This window comes from Cydia pomonella, chromosome 1, assembly GCF_033807575.1.
Source record: "Cydia pomonella isolate Wapato2018A chromosome 1, ilCydPomo1, whole genome shotgun sequence".
Lineage (NCBI taxonomy): Eukaryota > Metazoa > Arthropoda > Insecta > Lepidoptera > Tortricidae > Cydia > Cydia pomonella.
Window position 1 is genome coordinate 25448779 of NC_084703.1, and position 21728 is coordinate 25470506.

Below are 21728 nucleotides of genomic sequence, written 5' to 3' on the forward strand. Positions count from 1 at the left end.
GGATGTGTGTAACGATATGGGTTCTGTTCAACAAATTTATGAACACAATATGGAAGATTTATTGTTTCAAGATGATAAATATAGTGGCGAGTTGCCACCTTTTACAGCCGTTAGAGACACATTGCACAGACACAGAAAACGGTTTTTAAATTCAAATGTCACTAGTTTTAAACACCTAAAAGATGTGATTGTACCCAATAGCTTAGCAGAAAAATTTTTGGTGTGTGAAGATGGACAGGACGAAAAAATTTTAATTTTTTGTTCATCTGAAGGCAAGAAGATCATTAAGCATTCTGCATTTGACGCCTGCTTAGGTGACGGCACTTTTAAAGCTTGTCCCAGACCATTTACTCAGTTATACACAATCCATGTGGATTTGTATTCCGATGGTAACTCGACAAATGTTGTGCCCTTAATCTTTGCCCTTTTGCCTAACAAGAAGCAAAGCACATATGAACGTTTGTTTGAAATTTTAAGAGATAAAATACACTTCAATGTGCAAGAATACGTTTGCGATGCAGAAAGGGCTCCAATTAATGCTGTGTCAAAAATATATCCTGCAGCCACTGTACACATTTGCTACCAACATTATAAGAAAGCAGTATGGGATGTTGCTGAATCTTACGGTATCACTCAGTCAAGTGAACAAAGAAAGTTGGTACGTCAAATTTGTAATTTGCCAATGTTGCCCGATCAATTCATTGCCAGTGCTTGGTGTGACATCGTTAATGCTTTACCTGCCGAATTCAACCGTTTTATAGGATATTTTCAAACAAATTGGTATCCAAAATACAAACCTTCAATTTTAAGTTGTGCTGGTTCAAAACACAGAACTACAAATGTAATTGAAGGATGGCATCATCGGTTAAACGTTAAAATGACTAGAAAACCAACTTTATACAACTTCATACACAAATTAAGAAAAGAGAGTAAGCACGTGAATTCAAAAATCAAACAAACACTAAAACGGCATCTAAGTACTAACAGAAGATTGCGATACAGGGTTTTTGATAAAAAATACGAAACTATATTGGACGAATTAAAAAATAACAAAATCACATCTATTGAATTTTTGAAAAAAGTAATATTTTTGAAAAGTGCATGTTATAAATAAATATGAAAAACATAAAAAGCACCTGATATATGTAGTAGTTAGGTAAAACTGTTTTAGTAGTTAGTAGTTTTAAAAGAAGTTTTAAGTTGTCTCCTGTTAAGTTTAATTCAGTTATTTTATGTGCAATGTTTAGTTTATGATAATAAATTTTTAATATTGGTTGGGTTTGTTTTTAATTTTAAAACTTATTATGAACTTAGATTTTACGAGCAAATAAATACTTATGATGCAGTCTTATAAAATATACCTAAACTTATCTTTTCCGCCAAGAAACTTTTCCTCCAGGAAAAGGTTAAGGTCCAGGTAAGTTCGGGTGCGTTCCGCGGTACGCGGCTCCACTCTCATATTGAAACGTGACCCGCCCAGGTGAAGAGAATTCAAGACGACTTCTCACTCTCAATTTCTCATTCTCGTAGCTCTTAAAAACACATTGGCGTGCCAGTACACGTCGACGGCGGATCAAACCCGCGTGTACGAGTGACATATTGCGACCTGCACAATTTGCGATTTGCACATTTTGCGACCTACACATTTTACGATTTGCACATTTTGCGACCTGCACAATTTGCGATTTGCACATTTTGCGACCTGCACAATTTGCAATTTGCCCAAATTTCGATTTGCACCTTCTGCGATTTGCACTAGTGCACATTTTGCGACCTGCACATTCTGCTATGTAACCGTTAAAGGGGATCTACAAGGTACTGGTGAGCGATAATGTAAATTAGTCAAATAAGGCTATCGTAAAAACGACAGAAACGTGACGATATCTACAATTCGGCATAACTTTGAACCTTTTTGAAGAGTTTGGCATAACTTTAAACCTTTTTGAAGACGCCGAGAAACTTTAATACTTTTGACAGTTGTCATATGGAATTATGATGTCAAAATACGACTACGTCAAAATATTTAAAGAAAATTGAATTTATTTTTCTACAATTCTTATTAAATTCAGTGATTTACATACAATACGATTATGTTATCGATGCGTAATTATATTTATATATAGTATCGTAATATTCGTAGGTAAAAAATAATGGTACGCTTTATTACTACAATTGGTTGGTAACTTTATTGCAGCTCATCTCATTTTAGGAGAAGGTTAACAGCATTGATTACTTAATAACCAGAAAGTGCTAGTTAATTAGATGCGGCGAAGTAAGTTTGTCTCACCTAGATGTTTATAGAGTTATCTTCAAAGTCTACTGACGAGAATAGATCTATTAAGGTAAGTTATTGTTAATCTCCGTAAATGCCGTTAGCTGATACCACCCCTCCTTTATTCCGTGGCTTACACGCGTAGGTACTAATAGTGGCGAAAAAACTTAAAATACACCAATATTCACCGAACAGTGCTTAGTGTTGGGATATGTGCACTCGGAATCGATATCGACAGATGAGTTTACAAAACCACTGTCTATAAAAAGTATTTTAATTTAGTCTTTATATGGGTAGGTATTAAGCTTGTTTAGATATAAGCTAGTTATAGTAATCATCTGTATATATCCATTATGTATATTGCTATTGTCAATAAATATTTTTCAGCTTGTTTTGTGTGATATAATAAACCTTGCATTTGAGGAGGCGTGTTAAGGTTTGCATCAATAGCAAAGTTTCTTACTGGCTATTTTGTTGGTATGATACCTACTATAAATTGGACGTGTTCTTTTGATACTTCACTTATTGATTGATGCTTGTACTGTTTTCATGTGTAATAATGGTGTAATATATCTATTTTACTTATTTGTGTGTTTATTCTTTATTATCGTGCAACCTAAACGCTAGAATCCTTGCGCTACTCTGCCCGTAACCCTCACATCTTAAAACCAAAATAGGATGAGATATTATTATATTATGGACATAGTTATGTCAATGTCACTCAGATATGACATGACATTAATTTTATTGACGATAATTTGCGATATCTGATTCTAAAGAGGTGTGAAGATTATGCGTGTAGGATAGAATAGAAACAGGAATAGGCGGGTCATTGTGCGAAACTCTTCGTGCTTCGCGTCCGTCTCCTAACTCTAACAATAATTAAAAACCAAATAAGTGCGAGTTGGACTCGCTCACTGAAGGTTCCGTACAAATTTACCTTTTTTTTATGTTGTTATTAATTTCTTTATTTTTTTACAGATCTATAGTTTCTCCCTGTGGTGTAGTGTATGACGATATTATTTGCCAAATTTCATAGTTCTAGGCTAACGGGAAGAACCCTATAAATTTTGTGGTGGCATCAATAGATGAACAATTAAGCGACTACCCCAACTTTAGATATTTTTTTCTATATGTAAACACGTCTCCAGTAACTTTTATTTTTTTTAATGGTTCATTATATAATCAAGTTGAGAATAAACAACTCCGAACTATCTTATCATTATTCAGTATTTTTATAAAAAATTATAAGTGCCACAATAGGCCAATTTGACCAGAATTGAACAATGTGTCCTAATTATGAACAATTTGGTCCTATAGGTGAACCAATATAAATGATATCATGCAGTATAGAAATGTAGTAAATAAATAATATAAAATGGTCTGATAGTATTTAAAATACAGCTTTTTATAGAAACTAATGGTTGCAATTGCCTAAATGAAACCATATTACTAAAAATAAAATAAAATAAAACCGTTCATCTTATAGATTTCTTCCTAAAACATGATATAACTATAAAATAATTGGGTCATCTTTTGGCCTTGATTTAGGTTAATTAACTAACTGAATTTAGAGTTAATTTTTTTGACAAAAAGCTTGAAATTGAAGTAGTAATATTCTTCGTTCAAGTTTTAGGCATAAGTAGAAGTAGATGAACCAACCAAAACAAGCCTTAAAATAACGGTGTTAGATATAAAAAGTTACGTCCATCTTTTGGTTAAAAAATCAACTATCAGCAAATGATTCATTTGAGACGTGAAAATGTTATGATCTACCTTTTTGAGGAGAATTAATAACGGCATTTGAAAAAACTTGATCTTGCCTAAAACTTGAACACCGTTCATCAATTGGTTTATATGCACTATATTGGAACCATAACTTGAACAGCTTATTTCTCATATTTAATGTAATAGAATAAAATAGTAAATAACGAAAACTTTAGAAAAAATAGTCAAGAATGTATACGAAGCAACATCATATCAATTATTCTATTTTTTTACGCAACGAAAGGCTTATGTTTTGAAGCGGCCATTTTAATACGATTTCCATACAAACGATGTTTTTGGCGCGAAGCATGTACGCGGTGACCGCTCACGACCGCATACGTAGATTTATTGTCTTAGAACTGAAATATTAGCCTCGGGGAAGTGTTACAGTTTTAATAAAAAATACTACTAAGCGTGTTAAGTTCGTCAAGATTTAAGTATTTGGATTTTAAAGCCAAACGTTCATCTTCTGTGAGTCGGTTATTTTTTTGTGTTACTAGTACTACCCTACATGGTTTTAATTTCAAGTCGATACCTCCACGTGTTCCCGAGATAAAGGGTCTTGACAGACAGACAGACTGACGGACGGACAACAAAGTGATCCTATAAGGGTTCCGTTTTTTCTTTTTGGGCTACGGAACCCTAAAAATTTAATGAATACAATACAATACAATACAAATATACTTTATTGCACGCCTCAATACAGAAACAGTACAAATAATACAACACATAAAGAAGAGGTAAACAACAGGCGGTCTTATCGCTAAAAAGCGATCTCTTCCAGACAACCTTTAGGTAGCGGAATAAAATAAAAAAAAAGTTATGTCAGTAGGTGTTCCAGATAGATGCAATAAAAGAAGTCTAGCACAGAATAAACACAAAACTAAACAATATAATTATCATATACAAATATAAATAAAAAAGATATATAAATACATATACATACATATATTAAAATACATATTATATATATATATGATAAATGCCAGCCATAGGTATGGAAAAGGAAGCAGATAAAATGAATAACCACACGAAGGGGCATAGGGCATAGCTGTGATTGATTTGCGTCTCTTTATGTAATACCTACTTGATGTTAATAAATATAAGTTGTTGTAATTGTTAGGTTTATCTGATTTCATATATTATGTATATGTTTATATTTATACCTGTGTATTATTAAATTATATGGTTGTATGTGATGTGTCCTTAAATGACCTAATTCTATCTATTATCGGTACCGCCTGTTTGACCAAAGGTTGACTGGTAGAGCATGTATGATGTAAGTATTATGGAATAAGTTCGCCTGTTGTAGGATGTGTTTCTTTCTAAATAAAATTAACATATAAAACATCGCTTATACTAAAAAAACAAGTATGAAAAAGTTTCAAATCAAGTTTTAATACTTGTTTTTTTTTTTTTAAAGACTGGATATATTTGCTATTACTCTTCAACGACACATAGTTCCCTCCCGCTTGGCGATTGGTCGTCTTCATTGTATTTGTTAGGCGAATTAGGTTTTCAAGACACATTTGAGTCGAGCTCGAGATCTGATGGTAGAATCTATGAGGAATCAAGAAAACTCCTCAAATGTTAAAGGCATACATGTGATTTTTGTATTTTCTTTAACAAATCAGGCATTTACATTTAAAAAAGTGATATTTGATGAAGCGGAACTACTGATGATGATCAGAATGGAACTCTTCAACGACGCGTAGTTCACGTTTGGCTTTTCTCCTCTTCGCTGTGTTAGTAAAGCAAATTAGATTTTCAAGATTTTTTTGTCACGTTCGGTTTCTGACGATGGGGTCCATGAGGAATCGAGGGAAATCCTGAAATGTTAAAGGCATATGCATAGTGATCTTAGTATTTTCATCAACAAATAAAGCATCCACATTTGTAGAAGTGACATTTTATGAAGTGGAAATGCTGATGATGAACAGAACGAAGCCCCTCAACGACGCATTTCACGTTCACGTTTGGCAATTTGTTCTCCTTGCATGTTGGTCAAGCAGTTAGGTTTTCAAGGCACATTCTTGTCAAGCTTGAGTTCTGTTGGTGGATTCCATTAGGAATTGAGAGTACTTCTCAACTCTTTGAAGCATACTTATAGCCATTTTATTACTATTATATTTTATTTAAAAATCGGGTAGTTGTTTTTATCTAAAATCAAGCATTTGGATTCTAATTAGTACCCTACTACTAATTAGAATAGGTTAATGACGCTAATTTTGTTACTTACGTACAACACTTAAACAAATTTTAATAAAGGCGCAGTGCAACTGATCTTCTAAACCATACAATTACCAGAGAAACGCGGTTATAATTTATATTTCTATCCTATTTATTAAAGAAAACTTCTGTCTAAAAATAACTGCTATCTATGTTTTTCTAATAATTATCTGGTGCTTTACTTTCATGTATGGTGTGAAATAATTTATTTTAAATACCTTTTTGCGGGTATTTTACCAGTCAACCCTATGGTTGCTCTATAGCAAATCTGAAATGTGTCATGGTGGGTGCAGTGACAAAAAAAATATTTTACCTCTTTTTTACATAATTAGGCGTAGGATGCTGTCTTTTTAATTTCGTTGTATGATATCCAAAATCAATAATTATCTTTCTTTCACCGGTCTCTCTCATTGAAGTCAGTTTTTTTTCTTAAATATTATTTTGCATTGATGTAGGCTATAAGTACATAGTAACATAAGTTTCATGCTTTCTACCGGACTATACTTTGAATTTTTTTGTAGGTTTCTGAGCATGTACTTTACGAATCTTCGAAAAACCAACAATTTTTATTTATTTCTACTCAGAATCACGAGGACTGTCGATATTGAAAAAATGACGGTTTTGTCACGTATTTTCATTAACTTTTTATAAGGACAGTCACGAAACTGACACCCAAAAATTTTTACGAAAAACTGAGGACACTTTTTTCTTTATTTTACTTAAGAGTCCTCGTGATTCTGTGTTGAAATAACCCAATAAGATGTTAGTTTTTGAAAAAAGTAAAAAGTACACTTTTCTAAAAATCACCACCCATGTAATGAAACAAGATTGAATACGTTCTTAATCCATTTTATTAAGTAATTTTAAGTCGGTATCTCAGTATTTTATTAATATGAAGTCTTTGTACATGCTAAGTAGGTGTCGATATTGTAGATATTTATACAATCATTTGCGTTAAAAACAATGAAATGCTTTGTAAATACTTAAATAAGACTTTTATACGAGTAAGGATTTTTAGTTTCACATTTCCCCGATGAAATATCATTTGAAGTTGATACCATATGGTGCTTGGTGCTGTCGTGTTGATCAATTGTGTTTTAATTTGAGAAAAATGACAATGTGCCTCAACATTGTGAAACTCTTTATAAGACTAACGAGAACAATAAATACGTTACCTATGTGTACCTAACCAAACATGAAGTCAATTAGTACAATCACAATGCTGTTTTTTATGGTTCCGTACCCAAAGGGTAAAACGGGACACTATTACTAAGACTCCGCTGTCCGTCCGTCTGTCAGCTAGACAGTTGAAATTTTCACAGATGATGTATTTCTGTTGCCGCTATAACAACAAATACTAAAAAGTACGGAACCCTCAGTGGGCGAGTCCGACTCGCACTTGTCCGGTTTTTTATATATTAAGGACATTACTACACAAATTGACTAAGTCCCACAGTAAGCTCAAGAAGGCTTGTATTGTGGGTACTTAGACAACTATATAAATACTTAAATACTTAGAAAACACCTATTTTTTTTATTGAAAACATAATTTACAGCATTGCAGTCGAAACCAAAGCACTGTACATTCAGATTACTCTGGAACAAATATCCGTGCTCATCACACAAAAAAATCCCCTTACCAGGATCTGAACCCGGGACCTTAAGGTTTATAGGCAAGAACACAACCGACTAAGCCAGACGGGTCGTCAGATATAATAAGCTAATAGTGTTTTTTTTACTATCAATGCAAATTTAAATTTATGGCCTCAAAAGCCCGCCGGGGCAAGTACTCGTAGTACATAACTTTGACCCGGACTATTCAGATCTCTTTTTAGATTTTGAGAAATGTGTTCACAAAAACCTAAATATACATTCTGCAAAATAAAATTTACAACAAATATTGCTTGAAATTATACTGAGCAGATCGAATTTGTAACAAATTCAGACCAAATCGGTCTACGTAGACCTCTTAGTTCCAGAGATATAGATGCCCAAATATGCTTGGGCACAATCGTTGACGGATAGGTAATATAACTAATTATATGAAATTAGATGCAATTCATACCCAGAGGTAACTTTAAATGTTGTTAGGTCCAGGCCCTAAAACTACCACTACTACTACTATTATATATATGCATTATTTTATGGTTATTTTTCTATTTATGTATATTTGTATCAATGTGTATTCAAAACGTGCATTTCATTAATTTCAGTGATTGCTGATTGTACACTTTTGTTTGTGTTTGTCATTCATTCATCGTTACTTCTGTTCTACTCATTCCTCAAAGGTTAACTGGAAGAGATCCCATACAGGGATATTAGTTGTATTTAATTTACTCTGTAACTGTTTTTCGTGTTTATATTTCTATGTACAATAAAGTATATACATACATACCTACATACTTCCCGAAAATATCCTTATATATATATACAATATCTTGAGTAATGATGCGGGCTCAATACGAACAGTGAAAATTATATCCAAACAGTGAATATGGGCTTGTGGGATTTTGTACATTTGGCGCGTACTCGAAACTCGAAGCAACTACTCGTAGTACCTACGCGTGGACGGATATCACGGGTGCATCTATCCCGCTTATAAATCAGTAAAAAGTGTTTAGTGCTAGAAGTATAGTTAAATAATACGAAAAATTATACAGAAAGATGTATAGATATCTTATAAGAATATATTTTACCAAAAAACGTGAAGTTCAAAGAATAAAACTAAGATATGCAAATTATTCTTCGTCCACCACGTACAAACTATGGAAAAAAAGTATACTTTGAAGGTGCAGATTTATATAATAAATTACCGAAAGACATAATTATAAGACGCCAAGTCCTTTATTACATGTAAAAGTTTGCTGAAACATTATATCACTAATAAATATTAACCAATTTCTATTTTAACCAATCTCCCACCTGTCAAAAAAAAGAGCCTTCGAAAGATCAATTATGACCAAAATGAAAACAAAATCCTCCAATTGGCTATCTGTTATACCCACAAGTAAAGATCACTTTGACCTGTCCCCACATGAATTCCGAGATGCCCTTTCAATACGTTACCATCGAACACCAATCTCAATGCTAAAATCTTGTGATGGATGCGGCAACAACGATTTCAACATTGATCATGCCCTTTGTTGTAAAACTGGCGGTCTAATCACGAGACGTCACAATGAAATAAGGGATCTCTTTTGTGAATTATGCCAACAAGCATGGGGAAATGTAGTCAAAGAACCCATTATCACTGAAGGTGACACTGGCCTACGAGGAGATTTAGGATGCCGTGGCGTGTGGGTTGCACAGAGGGAGGCGTTATTTGACATACGTGTTGTAGACACTGACGCCCCCTCTTACATCTCACGCCCCGTTGTTTCTGTCCTGAAATCTGCCGAATCAGAAAAGCAAAACAAATACGCCAACGCCTGCGAGTTGCATCATGCCACTTTTACACCCCTCGTCATCTCCGTGGATGAAGTTTTTGCACCACAATTACCTACCTACCTACCGTACCGTATTACCGTATTATTATTACCTTTGTTAATCACCTCGAGGAAGCACTTGCATCTCGCTGGGACAGATCATTGTTTCGCGTTTTGGGCTGGCTGAGAGCTCGTATAATAACTTCAATAATTAGAGCGACTAGCATGTGCATTCGAGGCAGCCGCCACAAATGGAAGCCAGCAGCGAAATTATTTGGTTTCGATGATGGTGCCGCCCTTCTACACTCCGACTGACAGACGTTGTACCAGATTTTAACTTATTTATTTATTTAATTTCTACTGTTATAATCAGTATTGTATTTGCTGAATAAATGTGTTATTTTAGTGATAAAAAAAAATAGCCCACCTCATTAATTTTAATATTAATATACATATAAACATAATATAACTAAGATTTATATTTGCTTTTATTTGTTCTCTTTTATCAATTATAACTAAATAAATATTATAGGGACATTCTTACACAAATTGACTAAGTCCCACATTATAACAAAAAATACCATAAAATTAAGAACAATAAAAAGCGCTATGTCACCTTCACGCTCTTTATATCCGTCCGTAGCAACTACGCTCGCATTCTATTGCAAATTGTTTTATTTAGTTATTTGATTTACCCACTAAAATGTTATTGTTTCGTTTATTTTGTATACTATTAGTTTAAGTCATATATGTACCTACACTACAGTAGTTATATGTTATAAGTGTGCGTGCGCTCACCGATAGAATGTATTTTGCATGAAAAAAGAATAATTCTCTTGTAAGTGAATATCATGTATTCTTATAAGAAATAAAGATCTTTATAACTAAATACTATACAGGGACAGGTGCAAAACAGGAAAACTTTTAAAATTAATTAGTGGAAAATAAAAATAGTAACGTAAAGTTTTGACCTACTTCCTGATAGAAACAAAACATTGATATATATCAGACTTTACATATATTACATGCAGTTAGTTTAATAGATAAGATGTCAGTAGGAATACCGATTTTGTAAAATAAATATATTTAATAATAGTAATTATTATTAGTATCTCTACTTTTTTCCCTTACAATTCTTTATGACATGTGATGTGTCTTTTGGAAATGTGTACAATTTAAATCCTTATTCGTATAAAAACAAGTAGCTATGAATAGTAATCTACATATTTATTTAAAAATAATCTTAAGGGCTAAGTTCATACTATCAGCACTCTGGGAAGAATCTTTAAAATTACACATTCTCGATTTTGATACTATAATAATTATGATGTGTATTAGTGTAAAATTTGGCTTCGCTTATTAATTTTTATAAGTGTAGCAATGTAACATTGTAAAGAAATTGAGAATACGTTACATACGCATATAGATAAGTATAGGTATATATTCTGCTTCGCGAGCTAAAGTGTAAATATGAAAGCGCAATTGTGAATAGGTACGGGAGGTCGCCATGTTAACAGACAGAATTACGTAAATTATTCTAGCTATCGCCAAATACCACGGTTTACAGGCTTTATCAGTAGTAGGTCCCAATACTACTCAATACTTACATGACTTGAAAGTTGATACCTAAACCCATAAATGATAAAGGTAAAAGAACATAAACATTCATTTTTTTCCTAGTCAGAATCACTAGGACACAAACGGCAGAGGCTTCTTTATTTTTACCTTACTCTTTTACAAGGGTTGAATTATCTTCGGTAAACTAAACCAATTGGCACTAGTATTACCAGTTGGACGTCACTCCTTCTTTCGGCTTTTCCCGGCTCCGTTCGGCTCAGCATTGCTCCGAGCAATTGTTAGGGTTGGCACAACTGGACGTCCCTATACGTGTACGACCACAGATAAGATAATGACTTGAATTTTGACAATCCTAAATGGCCGAAAGAGATAGTGTCAAACATTGTAAAGGGACAGCATAATTCGTCCCTGAATCGCTGTGAAACTACGGTTTTGTAGGAAGTGTCATTTCTGTACAGTACTACTATTATTTATTCTGTGGTATTACTCACTGAAGTTTTATTAAGATTGCAGCTCACTGTTCATGTTAGTATATCGAATAGGTAGTCTAAGTTAGGTCCTATTTTCGGCTTACGTTAAAAAGCACATGTGACCTTAATCTTTAGATAAATTAGGCAGTCTCTTTTATTTATTTGATTATAACTAATAGTTAACTTTATTTATATGATTAATAAACAAATATTATAGGTGCGACATTATGACTAAACCCCACAGTAAGCACAATAACGCTTGTGTTGTATAAAAAGGACCCACCTTTTCAGCCAACGAGGTAAACCAAAAGCGTTTTTTTTATATCTGAATTGCATCATAAACTTTTCATATAGTCATTTGAAATACATGAATATAATATATTCTGTTTTAGTCGTAGAAGAGTTAGATTAAAATGTTCTATAACAATTATTTCATATTTACCACTGAAATCATTATCAAAAATACACGCACAGGCCAGGAAATGAATGCTCTAAAAAAGTTATAAAGGGAAATGCTGTACACAAATTTTGATTTCGTGACTTTGTTTGGACTAGTTAGGAGGTGAACATATCAAACGTCCCCAGCCGTAGCCCTTGAGTCGGGGGGGGTGGGGGGGGGGGGGGTTTGTTGTTTTGATGATATGGCTTTATATTAGTAGCAAGTATGCAAAGTATCAGCTTGGGGGCTACAATGTTATAGATTTTGATAAAAAAAAAAACAAGTAATTAACTAGCACAGAAGGAATTAATACTTTTTAATTTTTGAAAGTGGCCAGTGTTCTTTATAAACATACACGTTTCTCTAAAAAGTTTTAAATCGATTAGTTTTAACGAGCGGGTAAAGAAAATGTATAGTGATGTATTCAATTAAAAAAACACCCTGTTATACCACAGATAAAATTAAGTTAATGCATTCATTTTTTAGCTTCTTAATGTGGCTAGCTTTGGTGAAAAACTTGGAGGTGTCGCTGACGTAAAAGTACTTTTTATTTTTTTTATGTATTGCAATGTGTCCTGTAATAGGGTTGTTTCCATCTACAAATCTTAGGGCAGAATTGTATCCCAATAAATTCATTTGGATTATAAGAACATGTGAAACTACTTTTAGGGGACCTGTAATGACCATATTTTTGTAAATATTTTAATTTAAAATATCTTTTGGCACACGTCACGTGACCAAACTCGAAACGACTTTGAAGATTCTGATGACGTCACAACTCTCGGATTGACACTGTTGACAGTTAGGCGATAAACAACAAATGACAAATGTCAGTTGACAGTTCGTATCTTCTACGTGTGTATGTAGTTATGTGTCAAACCGTAAACTGTGACGTCACACAATTTTCAAAGAGCGTTTTGGGCGCGAAAGCATCTGTAAAATATATTTTGTTAATTTAACATATTTAAAGCCGTTTTTAGTATAAAAGTTTAATTTTAGTGCAACTTTAAGTTAATATAGAACGCAATACAAGCGTTTTTCAAAAATTGGAAACAACCCTATTGATGTCGCATAATTGCCTTTACTATATGCACAATATATGTGACGCACGTCAATATCGGCTCGCTATATTTTTTAAATCTATAACTTTTGGGGGCTGATATTTTGCATACTTGCTACTAATATAAAACCACATCACCAAAAAAAATTACAAGTCAAAACTCGCTGGGGGCAGATTCAGCTTATCCATGCATGGCCTTTATTCCAAGTTTGACTCAGGTCGTTCGATATCTTGTATAATTTTTGTATCTTATATCTTGTATAGCTTATGAGATATTCGATCTAGAAAGTATATTTAGGGCTTTCAATGTTTTTTTTATTTACTAATTTAGAAACCAAACATTCATATACACATATCAAAAATGCAATACAAAATATGTACCACAACAAAAAAACCTGGAGGTTAATAATTATAAATTATGTTATCTGAAATAATATAGCTAATGTATATTTATATCAGATAGAAAAATAACTGACATCTGTACTTATGTAATAAAAAACTTACGTTTAACTATATTTGATAGACTAGCCAACGAATTTTGAAAGCAATCTACTTCGAATAGATGTTTATTATAGTACTAAACTCGTTTGAGGGTATGCCTGGAATTTTTATCTTAATATCTACAGCTGTGAAGCTGCTAGGCCGGGTTTGTAATCGTTTTCGTATAAATCGGGGGTGCTGAATTCATTTATGGTAACCACATTAACAATATTCCAAAGAGAAAACAAAATTTGAAAAAATACTTTTTTTTAATCCTTTTCACGCTTAAACTACAGAACTGATTTCGTGGAAATTCGGTACAGAGATAGTTTAAGTCCCGGGACACAGGGTAGTTTTTATAACCGAAATCACCATTTGACGGTGTGAAATGTGGGGTGAACGTTAGTATGGGGAATCAATAACCGTTGAACCGATTTACATGAAATTAGGGATGGTGTACATTTTCGATTTAAGGGGTGTACCGAAAAAAAGCTGGTAATTTCAAATGAAAAAAACTGATGCGATTGAGAACAAACTAGGGTTTTTAGCATAACTACAATAAAAAGCGACTTTTAATTTAGATATTTGTCAGTTTTTTTATTCATAATTTTTTGTGTATGAGTCATAGGCAGCTTCTTCCTAGCGCATTTAGTGGCAGCTTTTTACGGACCCGTTTTTCATATTTGCTTGCATCAGCCCCTCACCTGCTGGAATGGTTAATGTTTTTTGGCTGTTTCATTCTTCTCTTTTAATACATTTTCGATTTGAGCCCGGTTGGTTGAGAGAACGGCAGTGCAGGACGTTTGGAGCTCTTACTCTATTCTATGTCAACGACCAAATGCGATTTTTGTACGAAGAAAATTGTATGATTTTCGACTTGGCCTAGAATTAAGTAACACACATTTTCTGTAACTTTAGTTATCCTATCCTTCGTACGAAGAACTGAATTAACTTTCATCGTAGTTGTTTGCACTTTAGCCGCATATCTACCCCAGTTTTTACGATAATTATGACAGGTATGCTTCGTTTTCGCAAATTCTATTAGCAATCTTTGAGATGGGCACATGGTCACTTGTTCCTAGATATCTGCCGCTTCGAGGCCTCTATTCAAAAGACAACATACTAAATTAGTTATTTATTATGAAATGCATGAAACTTCGAGGTAATTTTTATTGTTTCGAAATCAGACATGTAGGATGTTGCAAATTTTCTTGCTTTTCGGAAAAGCCCAAATTTCAGTGATCTCTTCTATTTAACGGTGTAAAGTCGAACAGCGTAAAACCAGAATGATTTATATTGGAATATATAATATAATATAATATTAAGATTATTTATCGCGGTAAGAATGTCGTAATCATCTTACTTGGAAAAAAAATTAAAAGGGGTTTGAAATTTACAGTTTTTTTTTTCGGTACTGGCTTTAGTTGAAAAAGATTTCAAGCATGAATTTAAACCTAAACTTTATCAGTATTAATCTCAGGAATTCCAGTTTGGTGAAAAAGCTGAATTGCCCCCACAGCCCATTTCACACTTTTAACGGATAATTTTTGAGACAAAATCTATATGTCCTGTCTCGGGAACCAAAATCTCTCTATACCAAATTTCAACTACATCAGTTCAGAGGTTTAAGAGGGAAAAGGAGGTAAAAAACGGTATTTGTTTAAAGTTTATATAAATACTTTTATTTCGGAAAGGTGTCAATACGATACCATAAATGAATTTGGCACTCCCGATTTACGTACACGAAAACGATACCAAACCTAATAGCTATATTGGCCTAATAGCTTCACTAGTGTACATAACATAAAAAGAGAGCCCTAAAATAAACTTTCAAGAGAGAATATCTCGATAACTTTCAAGATATCGAAAATATTTAACAGAATTAAACTTGTAGCAATTTTAATCAGCTTTCGTTTTATGTAAGTAATGTCCCGAAGACGCAAAGTTTCGATGATATAAGTGAAAACCGGAAAAATGGGACAAATCACAAATAAAAGCGGTGATAGAAGGCACACTTGCCTTACTCCGGCTGATATCTGTATCGGCGCTCCAAGCTCTTTCTCATGGACCATCCTGCATGTGCTACCTTCGTATAAAGAGCGTATTATGCGGACGATACAGGTAGGGACACCCCTCCTGCTTAAGCTAGACCACAACGCGCTCCATTTCACAGTGTCGAAGGCCTTTTCGAAGTCACAAGCCTCGACCGTATAAGCCTCAAATTAATAAGTTTGCGTTGCTACTTACGTTCAGAGAAACCTCGAGTTTTTAGGCATCAAGCTTTAAAGCCCCCTAAGCTCTGAAAGTTTAAGTCTATAGGGTTTGGAGCATTTAAGTCTTAAAAGCTTCTAACAAATAAGATCAATCTATGCCATATTTGATAGTTATACTGGGTGCCCGTGAGGAACCCGAGCGATTTTAACAGCGTAATTCTGAGGTCATTAGAATTAAAAAATATTACAATAATTTTTGTGAAAACGGGGAAAAAGAAAAACATATATTTGGAATTTCTCGCATTTTTGTTTGTAAAATACCAATTAGAGTGAATAAACAATACCTCTAAACGTAAAGTTAAAGATTTATTTCGACTGCAGATCAATTTTATGAGTGTCATCAGTCTTTTTGCGATCTGTTAATCACTACACCCAGACATGACTACAAAGTGGCAACGTAGTTAGGTTCATAATATTCTTTAAAAAAAAACATAAAAATACTTTCTGCCTAGAACGCTCATTGTTTGAGCTCTTAACGCTCGACTCAGGCCTTCGAGGTTCGGGGATTGAGCTTTCAATAGGCCCGAGTTTTTAAAGCTTGAGCTCTCTATGAGGCCTGAGTCTTAAAAACTTACTCTTAAGAGCTCGTAAAAAGCTTGAGTCGTTGAGGTTCTGAACCTTTTTTGAGCTCAAACTTGCAACGCTCAAGTCTTCGAAGCTGAACCTTCAAGGTTTTTAAGGTTTCAAAGTCTTCAAGACTAGTCTTTTAACAACTCTAGTTGGGGGTCTTTGAATAGGTCTTTCAAAACGAATAGGGGTCTTCAACAAACATTTTCTGATTAGGTGAATATTTTCCGAAATAATCGCTCTGAACGAAAAAATAATGGGTGGGGCTAACTTTTGAACCATGGGTCTAAGAAATAAGAAAAAAACAATCAATTAAAAAACCGGCTAAGTGCGATTCGGACTCGCGCACGTAGGGTCCGTACCATTACGCAAAAAATGGCAAAAATAGCCGGCATAAATATTTATTTTATTCTGTTTTTTAGTATTTGTTGTTATTGCCGCAACAGAATATATCATGTGTGAAAATTTCAACTGTCTAACTATCACGGTTCATGAGATACAGCCTGGTGACAGACGGACGGATGGACGAACAGACGGACAGCGGTCAACGGTCTTAGTGATAGGGTCCCGTTTTACCCTTTGGGTACGGAACCCTAAAAATTTAAACTGTAACGAACCTGATCAGTCAAACCATTTTCGAGTTATCGCAAATCGTCATAGTAAAAAGTCGTACAAAGCTCTGTGCAGGTACCTACTCCCTTGAAGTGCACACGATCTATGCGACGGGTTTAAGAGAACCTTAAGAACAGCGTTATGAAGGTGTATACGAGTTAACAGCTTATTATTGATAATAAAGAGCTTATTATTGATAATGAAGATAATAAAGAAAGATGTTATCTTTTTTTTTACAGCCTTCAAAATTAAAAGAATGCGTGGCAGTTAGTCCCATTTAAATCTTAAGGAAACTGGCTAAGCGCGTTTTAATAAATGTGTAAATATTATGACGTTTAGGTTTGTTCAATTTCTCATTTAATTGAGATCACATATATATTACCCAAGAAGGCCAATCAGGTCCTCGTGAGTCTGACTAGAAAAGCTATAATGAGATATAAGATTTCGATAAAAAGAACTCTTAAAATGTGGTTGTATAATTCCTTATTGCAACAGTTCCCTGTTGGCAATATTGCACTTGATGTTGATACCTACTACTTTATTGATGAAGAAAGCTTGTAATTTTATTATCTTCTAAAATATCGTAAGCGAGGAGACGCTATGATAGAGAGGTAAAAAGACGAATGAAAAACTGAAGTGATTTGCACCTATAGCTAAAAAAATCTAAATTTCGCTATCTCCCTCATACTCATCCGTCTATCGCACTTGCATATTATTTAATCCTTTTTGAAATAGGTATTCTTTGGAAAAAATGTTTTAGTAAAATTGCGATTAGACACGCACGGTGCTTTAATATGTACCCGTAATATCTTTGGCAACACCCGGTACGACGAAAAATTAACCGTGGTCTTTTTCCTTAAAAAAATATATCAGATAAATTTAGCATTATAATCGCATACAAAAAATGATGAATTTGCGTGTTCGGAACAGATGCTCGAAAATGTTATATTTCCTTGTACTCGGTTAGCAAGGCAGTAATGCAATAAACCTAACATAGATTTTCTGCCATGTTTTACCTACTAAGGATAAAATAACAATAGTGCATTTATTTTAAACTCTGTCTTTAAATTGTTATATTACTACGAATAGATACTTCAGTTCAGTCACAATTTAGGGACTCGAATGTAAATAAAACGGGAACTCTACTGCCTTATACAAGATTATCTTAAATTATTTACATATTTACAGCTATTGGTCCGTCTATGTCAGAAACAAAACAAATTAGTTATTAACCGTAGAAACAAAATATGGAAGTTTTGGTGAAAATACTGTCTGATCGTGTTCCTTCGACTCAGTTCACTACGGTACAGTCATCCAAGGACAATTGAATGCACGGGAACATATTTGCTGATTGTACGTCACTAATGAAGATATTTCGTAAGGGCGGACGAACGGTCCCTTCGGTCGTGTTTTAATTTATCACCACTCGTTGCGAATTTCCTACTTTCCGCACTTGTATCGTAAATAACTATTTCGCATGATACGTTCATGGTAAGTCAGTTTCAACGTTACACCAGATGGCAGACCCTTGCAGTTAAGTATTTGCGAGTCACAAGCTGTTGGGAGTAGTAAACGGTAGCTACATGTGTTTACACACATTCTCACTAGAAACGCCAACGAGCGGCTCCGACTGCGCCCCTGAGATATCCTGTTTGTGGGGTTTGCACTCAGTATAATACGACATTATTATCATTACTACGTTGCGCAATTTGACATAAATTCTCTTAGATTATGTGTCCGGGTTACGACACAATTAAGAGACCTCGTACTTTATAGGCCACTAATGCCTATCTTAATATGTTATTGATACATATGTTTTTCTTTCGCATCAATATAAGTACAAACTTAACTAGCGAGACACACAGATATAACTGAAATATCAGTAACAAGTCAGCCTCTAGACTTCTACGCTGGCTAAGGAAATCATTTGCATAATATTCACTTTTCTGGAATTGTAATAATAATAAGTAAACAAACCTTCAGGAGGTATTAAAGCAACAAGTCTAAAAAATATTCAAAAGTTAGGCAAAATTTATGCAATATCAAAGGTTATTAATATTTATTATTTATAAACAGTTAATTCTTGTCATTACTATAAATTCGTCCAAAGAAATAAACAATGAAGTCGATACGTACAATTTAAAAGTAACTAACTGGAAATGTTGTTTCTACAGTTAATATCTAATTCAGCTCATATATGATAACGATTACACAACTATTACATTAACTTAGTAGTGACAAATCGATTACAGCTTCTACTAGGTAATTAGTTTATAGCAGCAATAAGTTGGTGTTCTGTAACGTTTAAATATTTATGATCGACTCTATTAAAACTATGTTATTAAATTCACTGTGTCGTTATTTCAGTCTACTATTAAATGTTTGCCTTAATATGTAAAATTCGTTACTTAAAACGAAATTATAGAAATTATTTTAATAAAAGACTGAAATTAACACTATTACACACGCCATACAATCATTAGTACTAACTCACCCTATTATAATTAAAATAGTTGTTATAAGGATGGATATGCCACTGAACTGTCTACTACATAAATATTTACACACCAATAGGGCTTCGTATTTACATATATTTACAAACATTATTGTATTAATTTTAACTTAACTACACTAGTGCCTTAGCACTTTTATTTCACTGTAGTTTTACTACGTCTTATGTTTTTTACAGAAAAATCTATGTCACCATCAATTTACAGTCAGTCAAGTTAAGCAATACACCTTCAAAGTGGCACCGAGATAACCTCGTCAGACTATATGTAATCTGTAAGACACTTGAGAAGGTCCGGCTCAAGTCACACAATCTCATCATGGTGAACCACATCGCTGCAACTCCCAGCCCGTTGCAGTCAGGCGCGCTGGCGTCACACACGCAGCTCTTCCATCGTCACGTTTGACTTGGAGTTCAACTGTGTGTTCTTTTTAGTCAAAGTACTGGTGTTAATCATTTGCATTTGATGTGCAGAGAGCAAAGGCTGATTCTCAGGCAACTGGCCACTGGCTAATGTATTTATATTACTTTTTCCCAATTTAGGTGGAGGTGGTGCGCGGGGCAATGTAGCCATACTTGTAACATTATTACTCGGCAAATCTGCAAACTCGGGCGGAGGCAATTGGTGATGAGAATGTGTATGATGGTGACTGAGTATTGTTGCGGGGTCATTTTTGAGGCTCGTTTGATAAGTAAGAGCTCCTTCAAGATCTCCGCATATATTATTAGGCATTTGACCATTTTCAACCCGTTTCTTTAAATGTGAGCCATTCGAGTGAGCATCTTGACCGTTCATTCTCGTTTTATCCCTTTGATAGTATACGCCCGCAAATATGAGAACATTAAGAATTAATAACGAGCATCCTATAGCTATAGTCACGCTTAATGCAGTTGAATATGCTGCAAATCCATCTTCTGGCGGGGAGTTAGTAGGTGATTCCGATTTATGAACATCTATACCTCCTACAGTACTTAGGGTTGGAGCATTAACTCCAATTATATTATTAAAGTTTAATGGTGAAGTTATATTATTTAGGTTTAGTATAGGTAACTTAGTCGGAACTCCTGTATCTATTAGGATTAAATCTGTCGTTTTCTTAAGCGGCGGACTATATGTTTTTATAGTCGCTTGTAGAGACGGATCGTCATTATCAAGCTGGTGATGAGACGACGGAACATCTTCTCCCCCCGGCCGGTGAAGGTCTGGTACTAGATTTAACCAGAATGAAAGCCTGTGGATGAAAAAAAGTGTTATTTTTTTTATCTTCATTTGGAAGCATTCATTTTCTATTGTGTATCATTTAATCTGCAAATTATTCCTATTTTGATGAACAAAAATATATATTTGGTTAGCCAAAATGTATACTTGGTCAGCAACTTATGGTTAGCGAGTATTTCTAAACCAGTTCGCAATTAATGTGATACTGAGCTGCTCTTAATTGATTTGGTTGGCAAATAAATTATTTGATCGGCAGTAAGTGATCCACCATGAATACAATTTTGATAAGCAATCGGTGGGTAAGCAGATTATTTCATTATGAATTACAATTTACCCGATCCGCAAAAATTGGTTACCTGATAAATCAGTTGATTAGAAAATTTCTAACCAACCTAACCTACCCCCTTTGATTCACCTACCATCAGCTGATTTTATAGAAAAAAATATTGGCCATCATTTGATTACTTCCCTTTCATTTTGTCCTTCAAAAACTTACTGCCCATTCATAAAATGTGCGCAACTAGCTCTTTATTTGAGAGGGTGTATTCAAGCGTAAAAATTTACAATATGGACGGTATGATAGGTGAGGGGGCTGGGATGCAACTGCGGCAGGGTAAAGCTGTTGGATCTGGGTAGTTCCGGCGCTGCGGAAGAACAGCCCTTCTGCCCTCGCGTGACGAAGCACGGTCACTACTTTCGGCTCCGCAGCTTCGGCTTGCAGGTCGCAGGCGACCAGCCTCAGCCGCACGACTGACTCGTTCCCGTGCTCCGTCACAGCGGGCGAGGGGTACCCTCCCTCCGCGCCTCCGTTTTCGTAATTGCTCTCTA

The 21728-nt window shown here is 34.4% G+C and overlaps 1 protein-coding gene and 1 long non-coding RNA gene across 3 annotated transcripts in view; both read right to left on the minus strand.

Annotated features, from left to right (window-relative positions):
- Positions 1-7101: 7101 nt before the first annotated feature.
- Positions 7102-12336, minus strand: LOC133518756 (uncharacterized). Its single transcript, XR_009799524.1, has 2 exons — positions 9807-12336; positions 7102-9771 (listed from the first exon to the last, which is right to left on the minus strand). It is a non-coding gene; the product is annotated as an uncharacterized LOC133518756 (long non-coding RNA).
- Positions 12337-15067: 2731 nt separating this feature from the next.
- The window catches only part of LOC133518764 (neuroligin-4, X-linked-like), a 96189-nt gene continuing 89528 nt past the window's right edge, over positions 15068-21728 (minus strand). For both annotated transcript variants that reach the window (XM_061852458.1, XM_061852450.1), the window contains one exon: positions 15068-20913. In XM_061852458.1, coding sequence (XP_061708442.1) covers positions 20055-20913 — 859 coding nt within the window. In that variant the 3' untranslated portion in view covers positions 15068-20054. The remainder of the gene's footprint in view (positions 20914-21728) is intronic.